The sequence below is a fragment of the Pempheris klunzingeri genome, chromosome 21, assembly GCF_042242105.1.
Source record: "Pempheris klunzingeri isolate RE-2024b chromosome 21, fPemKlu1.hap1, whole genome shotgun sequence".
Lineage (NCBI taxonomy): Eukaryota > Metazoa > Chordata > Actinopteri > Acropomatiformes > Pempheridae > Pempheris > Pempheris klunzingeri.
Window position 1 is genome coordinate 4,920,554 of NC_092032.1, and position 12,977 is coordinate 4,933,530.

Here is a 12,977-nt window from a genome sequence, read left to right on the forward strand (position 1 = left end):
ACCTGAATTTTCGAGAGGAATGAGAAGAGGGGAAGAAGAGAGGAGTGAAAAGGAACAGACAGGAATGAGGGAAAAACAAAATGAAGGTCTGTTTTGAGGGATTACTGCCTCTTTCTTCGCTCCCTCCTCAGGCCGCAAACCCCCTCAAAGGACATCTGTCCATCTCTGTGTACACCAAAGGGCTGATTAATGGCCTGGCTAACCCAGCACTCAATGCTGAACCACACCACACCAATCTAATTACCCAGAGAAGAGCACACGGTCTTTTGCATCTTGCCCTCCTCCTCTCCATGCATCAGAATGAGGCAGAATTAAAATGGACGACAAATCTGGATTATGCTTGGCAAAAAAAAGAAGGAAAGCAGAGTGAAGGAAAATGCCCAGGAATCAAAAGGCCGCCTGTCATGAATAATAAAACGTACTGCCTCAAACTGCAGTCAGGAATGATAATGAAATAAATAATGAATTGATTACTATGCATCTGACGGCACACTGAAATGATATGAACGTGCCGTGAGGGGCCCTGAGCTTGTTGTAGCACCGCGGACAGGCTTAATAAAAGAGGAATGAAGAATTCTACTCTTTTAATACCACTTGTGATAATTGGGCTTTTGCTTCTGAGTGCTCAGCACAAGTGCATCGCACTTCTTAGAAAACATGAATTATGTGGCAACCGCAGACTTGGCTCTTTCACTGTATTTCAAATTAGAAATTGGAAGAGCCTCTATTCAGTGTTTTGATCTGATTAGTACTGGGAAGTGAGCGTGCCCATTAGGGCACAATCTTTAAAAATCCTCATTTTACTGCCAAATCAAATCTTCAATATGATCGATACTATAGCAGAGATAGTCTTGAGTGGCAACAAATCATTGCGATCACTTCTAATTTCTGCTGACACAAAAGCAAACTGGGTAGAGCAGCCTTCAAGTTTATGCTGTTACCCCTAACAACGCAGCTCAGCAGCGTGCTGGGTTCCTTTGGACCCCACCAGACCTTCCTCACACACATGGACACCCACACACACACACACACACACACACACACACACACAAATGAGAAATGCAACACATTCAAACCTGTGCCCATACATGCTCCAACGCTGATTGAATTAGTCTGAAGAAGCAACAGGGGCCCTCAGGACAATATTTTCATTGCAATAATAAAGTAAAAGCTTGCTTATGGTCCATCCCTTGCAAATATTTGGCTTTGAGTCAGCTCTGCTATTCGTCCCCCTGAGGAATATGCAGGGGCCAAACTTTTCATCAATGAAGCAGTAGGAAAACAAAAAAAGAAAATATAAGCTTGTGCGTTTATGGGACCTGAAAGCTTTCGGTTAATAAATCAAACGTGCTCCAAATGCATCTTGGGAGTGCCTCTGTGGATGTGTCACTGGGGGATCGGTGCTGTGAGTGGACTTGGGATATGTGACTTATCCCCATCTGGGTATGGAAGAACTAAATCCTTAATCTTTCCATATAAAGTTCGCCTGGTGGGTGATGATCGCTTTGTGCAGATAAGCTGACGGACAGAAAAATATGACAGAGCTTATTTTTTGTGTTTTAAAAGTGTGTGTTTGTGTGTGTGTGTGTGTGTGTGTGTGAGGCTAGGCAGGATGCCTGGACTTAATCCTAGCATCCCCAGAGGCAGCCGCTGTTATCAAGGAAAGGGAAAGTTATCAGGTAAGACAGGAAGACAGAGGGGGAAAAAGACACAGATAGGTAGACAGTGACAGAGAGAGTGGACACAGGCAATTTTTGTGAGGTGTGGACTGAACCACCCAGAGGTCCATCAGGACGACTGACATTTATCATTGGAATTGTTGGGTCTTGTCAAAGCGTTGTGGAGAAAGTGCACCTCCAGAGACTGAAGGACAAACACAGAACACTCCCACTGTGTTCAAGCAGGTAGTAGTCACTTCCAATGCTGCATACACCCTCAGACTGTGACTCACCTCCAAAAACATACTGTGGGTTTGTTTTTGGAATGGCCCTATACAGCCATGCTTACTTCTCAGATACTGTAATTTACATTTAAAGCAATCATCTGTGATACTTCAATCTAATCATCCTGCTAAATTTCAATAATTTCCCTTCTATGAAATGAGAAGCAACGCAGTACCTGTATCCACTCTTTGTTTGAGTCCTCTGCTGGCGTCCATGCGTTTTCATAGTAGTTGAGTCTGGAGCGCTCTGGGGACCAGCTGGGGTTGTACTGGGATGAGGCCATGATTTGGTCCGATGCTATCTCTCCTGATTCCATTCCCAGAGGGTCGCTACAGTCAAAGTCTGGAGGAGGAAGAAAAAGGAGGAGGAGGAGGAGAGAGAAGAAAAGAAAGAAAAAAAGGGGTAGAGAGTAAAAGATGTTTAGTTAAATTCTGAGCACTTAAAGCACAAGCATGTACCCAGTGTGCTCTCTCAGTATACCCCAGAATCAGAGCTGTCTCTGGGGAGGAGGACACCACACGACAGGCACTCAGCACTACCGGCCGGAAAAGAACACAAGAGGCAGCACATCAGTGACGCCTCAGTAAACCTGTCTTTTTTCTCTCTTTCGTTTTTTAATGGAAGCAGGATGGAAGTGTTCCACATTAAGACGTAAGAATGTCTTCATTAAACATTCAGTGTGGGCTAAGTTTATGCCAGTATTAAGCGTTAAAGTGACTTTCACTCTTTGTATTTCTTCCACTGGATGAATCTGTTTCCCTCGCCTCCGTTTGGACAATTTATCTTTTTTTTTTGCACATAGCGACTATTTTCCCCCATTTGGCCTCTTGGGGGAGTTTAGGTGTGTTTAGGATCTGTATTTCGAGCCATATATCACACTTAATGGCCCAACCACCCATGGTAGGAGGTGACTTTGAGGCATCCTGGGCTCTGTGGGTCAGTTTGGGGTCGGCCTCTCTAACCCTGGAGGTCAGACATGCCGACACCGCTCGGAGTCACATAATGTCACCACGACAGCCCAGAGGTATGTGAAGACACACTTTCACACATTCATGTTGACATTATTCTCCATGTTTATTTACTTCGTTTTCATCCACTGGGTGAAGTCACAAAGCAGCTCCACACTGTCGACTCTCCGGTCACAATCCCCTGATTTAAATGCAAAGCTGCCACGGCTACGAACACTCTGCCGTTTTTACCCAAAGCTTCAGTGATGGGGCTTGTGTGTACGCGGACGGACACACACTGAGAGGGCATGGGATGAGGAACAGTGTGGAACTGCTATGTGGCTGTTGCCTATGAGTTAACACAGATGGTCTTCCCATCTGCCACTCTGCTAACACACCTCAGACACTGGGTCAGCGTGTGTTTGTGCTTTACAGTGTCAATGCGTGGTTGCATATGTGTATGCACCCGTGTGCGAGTGTGTCGCAGTCTCAGCGTCAGACTGAGAAAACTGTCTCGCACCTCGTCACTGCCATCGTCGGCTCTCTTTTGGGAAGGCCGCCCAGTATTGTCAAACTTTTTGTATGCAGAGACACACATTATCTAGATTAATGAAAAATCACCAACGGAGACACAAAGAGGCGTTTGCTTGCTGCTAAAGACGGTATCTGATTATGTGGGTTACTGACCAAAGCGGGGCTGATAGCCGAGAAGATAGTGAGGGCGGGTGGATGGGGGAGGACAGTGTTTGGATAGAATGAGAGCAAAAGGAACGAGGTAAAAACAAAAGACAAGGCCTTCTTTCATCAGCTTATCACCTCTCATCAGTAGCTTCCAGATAGACTCTACCTCTCTCTTTGCAGAAGACACAAACCCCACCGTGTATTATACATAAGGGGATTAGGATGATTCAAGTGACTTTGGAAATTCTTTTTCTATCTTGGATACGTCTTAGTAGACGGCGTATAACCAAGTAACTCATGTAAATGTAATCATTTACTGATCACAGGACAGACGCATCACCACGCCTCTAAATACTGAATGTTAAAAAGTTGATTCGCGTAATCTGATCTGAGATCAGTGATTAAAGCTACTCAAGTAACTCGGAGGAAACTAAGGAGAAATGACATCAGCAGTCATCGCTGTGCTCGCCGTGAAGGGGGGGGGGGGTTGTTTTTGGTTGTTGTGTGTGTCTGTCTTCCATTTGGGCAGGACAAAACCCTTTAGGAGATGATTAGTAGATTTGTTGAATGTCATCCATCTCCACACTGTTCAAAGACTGGCTGCGTGTGTTTGAGGTGGTCTAGCCTCTGGACAGATTTATGACTCCTACCAGCGCTCGTCTTCCTTAATGAAATGTTTAGTCAGAGTGTTTTGCAAAATGGGGTCGGGGGGTTGAGACCTGTGACGACGACGCAGCACATAAAAAGTATGTGTGAGTATGCGTCCAGGGTGGTTGCTGGTGGGGAGGCTGCCTTTTGGAGCCTATCTGGGCCCGCAGTGTATCTTGTAAACCACGGGAGGCAGAGTTGTACTCTGTAACACATTCACCAAATGAAGAAGCAGGAGGTTTTTATTTGATAACTCTTAGGCTCCGTTAAACATGTGGGAATTTGTCATAATAGGTCCATGTGTGCCTTCAGTTGCAGACAACATCTGCTTCTTACTTTTAGTAATAGTCCTCTGGGGGTTATTTTATTGCCCTCTAATTCTTATGCAACTTCCCAGTTTCTACTGGGCTCATCTAAACCCAGATTTTCTTCCACTGAACAAATCTCTTCTAATTTTTATCTCAATGTACAGATTCGTTTGCCTGTGTTCTCTGGCTACCTCTGCGTCTGCCTGCCCGACATCCCCCATCTATCTGATGTTCAGTATCTTTAAGGCAGCTCACCCTCTGGAACGGTCCTTTCGATGACGGTGAAGTTTGCAGAAAAGCCTTCCTTAGCGATGGCGCTATCGGTGTTGATTGTCAGTGCCAGGATTCCCGTGTAGGAGAGGATTCTGCCTGGGGTGTTCTGCCCACAGTACCTCCCGATGTATGGACCAACTGGAGGCAAAAAGAAACAGAACAAATTGTCACTCCTGACAGACTTTTTCCACAGCCATGTCACACATGTCAGTAAGATATGGCCCCAAACGTATTTTTTTTGCCCGACCCCATAAAAATACTAGAGAATAGACTCCCAATGTTCAAAGCCTGCTTGTCTGTCTGACAAAAAGACCAAAACAGAAAGGGAATCTGTGGTGTGGGCAGGTCACGGCCTCTATTTATTTGCTGGCCATAAATTCCTCAGACCTCCCGTCTTCCCATTTGTTTAGACTTGAGGCAGACGCAGCCATGGCCTGGTGGGTTTTGTAAAGGAGACCAAACAAGTAAAAGACTGTGGTAGAGACAATAGGGGAGCATTAAAACGCAGGGAGAAATAAAAGCACAAGAGGGACATGTTTTTCCGAAGCAGCGTGGAATGGTGAGGCATAACGTTAGGGGGAGACATAGAGGTGGAGAAACATAGGGAAAGAGTGATGAAGGGGATGGAGCAGGAGAGAGCACAATGGTTTTGCCCTGTGTCCTCTAATGTGTGCTATTCATGCACGTTTGTGTGCATGTGTTGGTGTTGGTGTGGAGAGACCTGCAGCATATCTGTGATCAGTAACGCTCTGATCAGCAGCGAACGACAGTCCTGCCTCTCTGCGGCGTCTTCTCATCCAAAACATGCCACTTCCGGCCCAGCCCCTATGTGGAAGGCTAAGGCCCGACCACGGGGACACACGGGGCAGGAGTGTGACGGCTCAGATTAATCTTCATAACCCAGGTGCCTGGTGTATGCACATGAGAATCTATGTGTGCTTTAAAACCCACTAAGGCTTCAGCTGAACAAAAAAATGCCATCTCCTGGATTATCTGCATGACTCCCCAGCGCTATGAAATTTTAAAGAACCTTGCTATGAAGTCTGTGTCCTGCCTGCCCGTCCATTCCTCAGGGAGGAAGGATAAGGGAGTGGAGGTTCTTCTTCAACAGCACCTGTCCAGCGAAGTGTGCTTTAAGAGGCGGAGGGGTGGGGAGTCGTGCTTCCCACTGTGCTTCACGGAGGCCTGCATTTGCCCGGACAGCTCCCGCCTCGGCACACCAACATGCCTCCAGCGTTTCGTGCTAATGCACTATCGATCCAACAGGCGCCACAGGACCCACCTGGCAAAAGCCAACACACTATTTTCCACCTTTGGCTTATTTTTATACAAGGCTGTCTGTCACATTGAACAACACTTGAAAGGTGTGATGCCATGTCAGGCTGAAGTCACACTGTCCAGTTTCCTGCCCTGAACAGGATAACCGTTGGACAAAAGACATTCTGCTATCTTCTGTCATATTCTGCTTTTTTTTTGTGTCATACTTTTAGCTAAAATGAGAAATCTTTTAATTTCAATTAGGTTTCTTTTCCAGACTCCTGAAATACCTTTTTTTTTTTTAAAATATGTATTGAAGGTGATAATAATGTGACATATTCCCAGGTTTCCAAGCCTTTGCGGGTCTTCTTAATCAACACACACCTTGAAAAATAGGCATGTCCCACCTCTAGGTGAGAATATACAAATGAGTTATGGAAACACTTTGTGGAATTAAAAAAATAAAAACAGTTCAAAACCACAGAGACGTGAGCTCAGAGCTAAGTAAGTTCACTTGAAAAGGTGGAGACTTTACACTTCAACCTTATCGCTCGGAACACCAGAGAGAGAATACTGATGTGCGCCAGCGCTGAATGCTACTAGATTAAAATTCTTTCAATTTTCAGCCACTGATGGGTGTGAAAAGCTTTCATCTTTCCCGTGTTGGAATGGCCAGGAGAAAAACTGATAACTTCAAGAGGTGATTTCACTCACTGAGTTCAAAGCCTCATCTCTGGCCATGGAAGCATTGATTTGAACGCTGCTTGCCCTCGTCTATCACCTGCTGATTTTCTACATGGATTTGAGAATGCTATTTTGAGGCAATATTGTATTATGCGTCTGAATCCAGACCAGTGCTGCCGCTCAACCCTGTGACCAGAAGAAGCCGGTCTTAACGGGGGCCGAGCTGGTTCAGTTCAAATTCATTGTGCACCGCTTCGTCCGTATTTGGAAAACACAAGGAATCTTACAGAGGAAATTCCTTTAGGGTCATTTCCTGCAACACTGAATTGTGTTTTCTACGCAGTAACGACAATTTAAACAGCATAGTTTAGATTAGACGCTGACAAATCCCGTTTAATGGCTGCATGGCCAAATGACAAATGAAAATGATCTGTCACGGGTTCAAGACAGGTGGTTGGAAAAAGTGACGTAGCAGCGTTCAGAGTAGTCCCTGTGACAGCGCTGGGGCACTCAGGCGTCCCCTCATTCCTCAGTCCTGACAATTATGCCACTATAATGCATTAAGTTGGCAGTTTGCGTACTGGCTTGGGTTCAGGTGGTTGAGTAACACATATTCACTGTTTTATTTTTAGCCAAAGTACACATCAGGGTGCACAAAGCTGTTGTGCTGTTATCCAGCTAACTGGATTTTCTCACATACTCCTCAAACCTATGCCACTTATGGGCCGAAGACAATTGATTACTGTTTTCACAAAAGGTGGCGGATTGGTTGGTACATTGGTGCCTTTTGTCGTGAAACGTTTCCCTAAGTATTTATGTGGAGCGCTCCCGTGAAGCAGTGTAAAATGTGTGTGAGAACAAAGCCTCCAGGATAACTGTCAGACAACGTGATGGAGCTGTGAGACAGGTGTAGAAACGATGAAAAGCGGATGAAGTTTATTAGAAAACGCATACGGCCACTCTGACTACAATTGTTCTCTCCACTTCACTCACTGATTTGATGACAAACCCCCCCCCCCCCCCCACCCCAGATGCTTCCTACACCCATGCCTCCAGCACAATGTAGCCTGTGACAGAAAAAGGAAGTTTGTGTGTTCAACGAACGCACAATGTGACAGACTCTTGGTCCCCTGCCAAGTCTGGTTAAAGCAGTTAACCCACGGGCCTGGGTAATGCCACCATATTATTTAAAGCTGTTAATTTCCTCTCAATAAAGCAGGAAGAAGTGAAGATTCCCTCCTTCTCGCTTTTCCACTATGGGATTTCTAAAAATTCTAAGTAGTGGGATCACGAATATTTCCCCTTCTTCCCTAAACCATCATTGAAACAAACGGGCAGACAAATCTATTCTGTTAAATGTCATTTTAAGATTGTTTAGTTTGTTTTTTTTTTTACACAGTCTCACTTGAAATTACAAGAAAAACAGACCATTCACTGCTCAGTCTTAACCAGCACTGCTTGCTCACCTCCAGGGAAGCCATCCCAGATCTCCAGTCTGTCGTAGCGGCAGAAAACACCAGCGGGGGGCGTTGGGTCAGGCTCAAGCTCGAAGCTCTCGAACTCCAAAATGATCTCGGACATCTTGGGAGCGAAGATCATGAAAGTGCAGTCCAGGTTGTTGGGGTATTTCTCTGGGAAACCCGGAGACTTGATCACTCCGCTGCTGGAGGTGAAGTTCCTGGAGCATTCGGGACCTTGCAGGAAGGAAACAAGATGGGAAGTGAGAAGACGAAACGAAACGGGGACAAAGAAAGGGCTCGGGATGATTCTGCTCAATGACTGGTGGCTAAGTGATCTGTTTCGGGTGCCTTTGTGCTGGTTATTGAGAAGCTCATCATACTGTGCGTGTTAAATCTTCAACTCCTGGAACATCTGGACGGTGAGTGTAAACACAAGTGAAAGGCCTCAATTACCAGCATCAGGAAGTGATGAATAAACAGCTGATGCGCTCTACAAAAAAAAAAAAAAACCCTCACACTCACGCACACTCACACAAAACATCATTAAGATATGTCTGTGAAACATATGAGAGTTGCCGAGGCAAAGCTGCAGCTGCACGAGGGCAATGACTGTGCATACTTCAACACACACACGTACACTTAAACACACCATTTCACACAAGGGAACGTCAAAATATTTATTCACAACTCCCCGGAGAGCTGCCTTTCAGCCGACGAGAGGCATTAACACGTTTCCCATGTTAGCCACTTCTCGGAGCATCATAAGCACAAGATTATGATTTTAAGAATGAGTGACATGGGATAAAAAAAAAAAAAAAAAAAATGATGATATGCAGCTGCAGGAACATTTTCAAGAGAGTAACAGAAAGAGACATTAAGACATGTTCACACACACATACACGGACATACTACATGAGGAAAAGTAGGACTACTGTCATCCAGGGCAATTATTTGGAGCCATTAGTGAAAGAAAGGTGTCCAGGATAATGTCATTTTCACGCTAGCCTGACAGCCGGCGTGATGGGCGCAGATGGGACCGATCAAAACCAAAATTGAAGGGAGTTATCGTTAGATACAGCCTCTGTGCTACAGTCATTGCAGCTTAAATGAATGTGGCTTTTTTCACTGTTGCTCAAGCATCTTGCCGGGCCCCTAATTCAAGACCATCAGACCCACTTCAGCCTGTCCCCAGTGGAGTAAGAGAAGGGAGGGAGAGACATGTTGATTTTCCAAATTGAAAGCCGGGGTGAGCAGCATTTTGACTCTAAAGAGAGCTGACATTTAGTGCAGCAGCGAAAGTGTGGCTATTGAAAACAGTGGGCACCATTAATTTAACAGCTTCCCCTAGAATTTACCCCAGGAAAATGGAGACATTTCGTCGACGGAGAGAGCTCCCTGGGACGATGGGGTTGTTGAATGCTGTAGTTCTGCACTTTACCTCACTGTATTTGGGGAAAAATGTCACACAGTTTTTGAGGAAAAATACAGATACAAGCCACTTCTCCAAAAAAAAAAAAAAGGTACCAGTGGTTCCAAAGTGTTCTAGACAGCTGCAGTGCCCAAAGTGCAATTCAGGTCAGCGTGCTGAATTTCTCAGGGATATTGGCTCAGAGCTCGACTCTCCGTCCATTTCACCGGGCTACGCCACGACCCTTATCTCAGCCCAGCAGTTTACCGGAAAAGATTTGCTCATTGGAAACGGTTCGCTCTGAAAACCGGTCAAAAGCAGAGGCTGGACTGAAAAATATTTTTGTCATGTGCCGATATTAAGTTCAGTCTCACAATTTGATCACATTTGACATCACAACAAAATGGAGTAGCGAGAGAAGACAGAGGGCTCTGGCCGGTCCCATCAACGAGATAATCATCGAACAGATCTCTTTTATCGAGTGCTTTGACATGGAGGGGCGGGGGGGGGCTTCCGTCGCCGGCTCCCCTCGCCACACCTAGGATGCTTTGCGCCGACGTCTGCGCGAGGGGCAATCAGTGATAACAGTCATGCTTTTAATGACCTATTTACAGCGTGTGTGCGCATGCATCAGGAAAGGAAAGGCAGCAGTTGTTGCTGTCTTTACCGGCGGATTTATCAAACGGATAGCTGAAATATGAAACAGAAAAGGGTTTTGTAAATATATAAACGGTTTCCAGCCACCGCTTTTATACACACTGCTGGATTTATGACAGGAAGTTGAGAGAGAGAGAGAGAGAGAGTAAGAGAGAGAGAGAAAAAGAAGTAACCTTGAATACACAACATGTGCCAGCAAGCTCCAACCAGACGCTCAAACATTTACTGCCGGCTGTAATGGATTCCTTTAACTCTCGTTTATATTGAGCCCTTCTCCTCTGGGTGGGGGGAGTAAACAAATGTCACTGACATCGCTCGCTGAGTGATTACAGTTTGTTTAACAGGTTGGTCATAGTTGGTGAAATGATATTTAATGGAGAACTGATTTCAACTCTGCAAGTGTTAGAGATCTATAATAAATATGAAATAAATATGGTTTCAACATTAAGGGAGCAGGGCGCCTGTTACTCTCCCTGATGACTTGTCCTTTATGTCTCTATTAAGCTGTTGCTGAAAGCGGACCACAGAATGGGTATTAATCATTAGGACAACATTGCTCCAACAAAATGTGACAGCCCCTCACTATTTTCATTTCTCTCTCTCTCTCTCTCCCTTTTCACAAATCCACCTCTCTCTCTTTTTTTTTTTTTCATCTATTCATCTTTCTCTCTTGCTCACTAAGGGTTTATTTGCGGCCGGAGCCATAGGGGCTGAAGGTGTTGTTCTTGGACTGCTAAGTAAATCACCACTGTTTATGTTCCGCGCCGCTCTCCGGCTGATCATTAGCCCAGGTCACAACCCTCCACCCCCCCATCATACCTCCCTCCCCCTTCGCTCTGCCGTGATGCCACACTCACAGAGGAGTTAATCATCGGCGAAGAATTAACTCCTTCAACACTACATCAAACATTAACCCGATGCCTGCGGAGTGTCACTCATTGGAACAGCTGGAGGGTTTACATTTACTCTTGGGCAAACACACTCTGATGCACCGCACTACTGAAATGGTATTTAGCACATTGGCTGTGTCTGTGACGTTGTCTCTCCCCCCCATCCAGTGACCAATGACACAGTGCTGATGCGATGGGGGGCTGGGATGGTCACAGTCTCCCTCTGGCTTCCCATAAAGAGATTTGTTGTCTTAGGCTTCCATGAGGGCTGCGTGTGTGATGAGTGTACATCTCCATGCCAGATGTGACCTATGCCATCGGGGCATGCCATCCATGAAAGCAGAATGTGCCCCCTATTAGGCCCCACCCAACACACACACACACACACACACACACACACGCACACACACACACACACGCACACCTTGAAAATGTTTTCACAGGTGTGTGCTCAGAATAACAGTGCCTGAGTCACAGTGACATGATAACAGGGCTTTGTGTGAAAAAGTGGTGTTTTTTTCAGTGTATGACTATCCAATAGACTTAGTCATGCTGAGTAACTGTGAGGAGACCGAGATGAGCGTGTGTGTGTGTGTGCAAGGGGGAGGGAGGAGAGAGAGGGGTGCCAATGGCGCTATCTCTGCCTCTTCGCCCACTTCAATGGGCCCTCGTCCAGCATTGATGTGGCTCTCAGCAAACTGCAAAGATGCTAAAATAAAACATATGTTGCCCATGTGAGTATACTTAACAGGATTCTAGTGGAGGGTAACCCCCACCTTTTTGGGGACCGACGTTCACACTGGTGGTTTTTATCAAGTCACGAACATCATTTGCCCAACTTTTTGTTATTCACCATTTTATTACTTTTACACCGAAGGCCTCCTTAGAGACGCGCACAAACACAACCAGCTTGCTAATCTGCTCCCTTCAGCTCAAATACTCCTCACTCCCCGATTCATCCCTCTCGTCTATCTCTCTCTCACCCACCGTCTCGCTCCTCCCCTGTCTCTTGCCAGACTTCAGCCACTGGAGTGAGGCTGCCAATTTGCAGGCTATAAAATAAATAGCCCATGCTAATTAAGATGGTTGGATGGGATTGAGGAGTGGAGAGGGGTAGAGGCTGAGCAGCAAAACAACCTGTTCTCTTCCAATTAGACACTTCGCGGGCTACCATTGATGAAACCCGAGGCTGCAAGTGCCAGCGTGTTGACGTGTGTGTGTGTGAATGTGTATTTACATAGTTTACAGCTGAAGTGCGTAAGCCTGCACATATAAACATACTTGTATAAGTCAGCATATGATTCCCCGAGGGAGGTATCTGTTTACATATGTATGCTTTGTGGGTATATTTATCTTGCATGTGACCTTTGCTTGTATCTAACCTCAGATGAAGAGCAGTCAGAGTCCCTGAGGTTGACTTCCAGTGATCTCCAGGACTATCATCCCAGTGATAAACAGCCCTACATTCTTTGAATTTCCCCTTCATTGGCATGCACAAGCGCAAGCCTCCCATTCCTCCATCCGTTATCAGAACATCTGTGTATCATCATTAACGTTACGTTAACGTTAGCCAACACAATGTTTTCCCAGCTAATACCCTGCATGTTTATAAGCTGTGCTAATCAGCTTGCTTTGAATCTGTTTTTCTGCTTGGTTCTCTCTCTCTCGCTCTAACAAACAGGGCTGTTAATTGATCTCAGAGCCCTGTTCTTGGCGGCAGCCGGCACTGCAGTAGTCAAAACACAAATTCAAAGAACGAGGGCCTGAATCCACTAAGGACGAGCACCCATGGAGCTCTTGTCCGCAGGGGGATGGCACTGG

The 12,977-nt window shown here is 45.8% G+C and overlaps 1 protein-coding gene across 2 annotated transcripts in view; it reads right to left on the reverse strand.

Annotated features, from left to right (window-relative positions):
* Positions 1-12,977, reverse strand: part of nrp1a (neuropilin 1a) — a 55,530-nt gene that overhangs the window by 22,446 nt on the left and 20,107 nt on the right. For both annotated transcript variants that reach the window (XM_070852886.1, XM_070852885.1), the window contains exons 4-6: positions 8,208-8,435; positions 4,783-4,938; positions 2,119-2,285 (exon numbers count right to left, since the gene is read on the reverse strand). In XM_070852886.1, the coding sequence (XP_070708987.1) occupies positions 2,119-2,285; positions 4,783-4,938; positions 8,208-8,435 (551 nt within the window). The remainder of the gene's footprint in view (positions 1-2,118; positions 2,286-4,782; positions 4,939-8,207; positions 8,436-12,977) is intronic.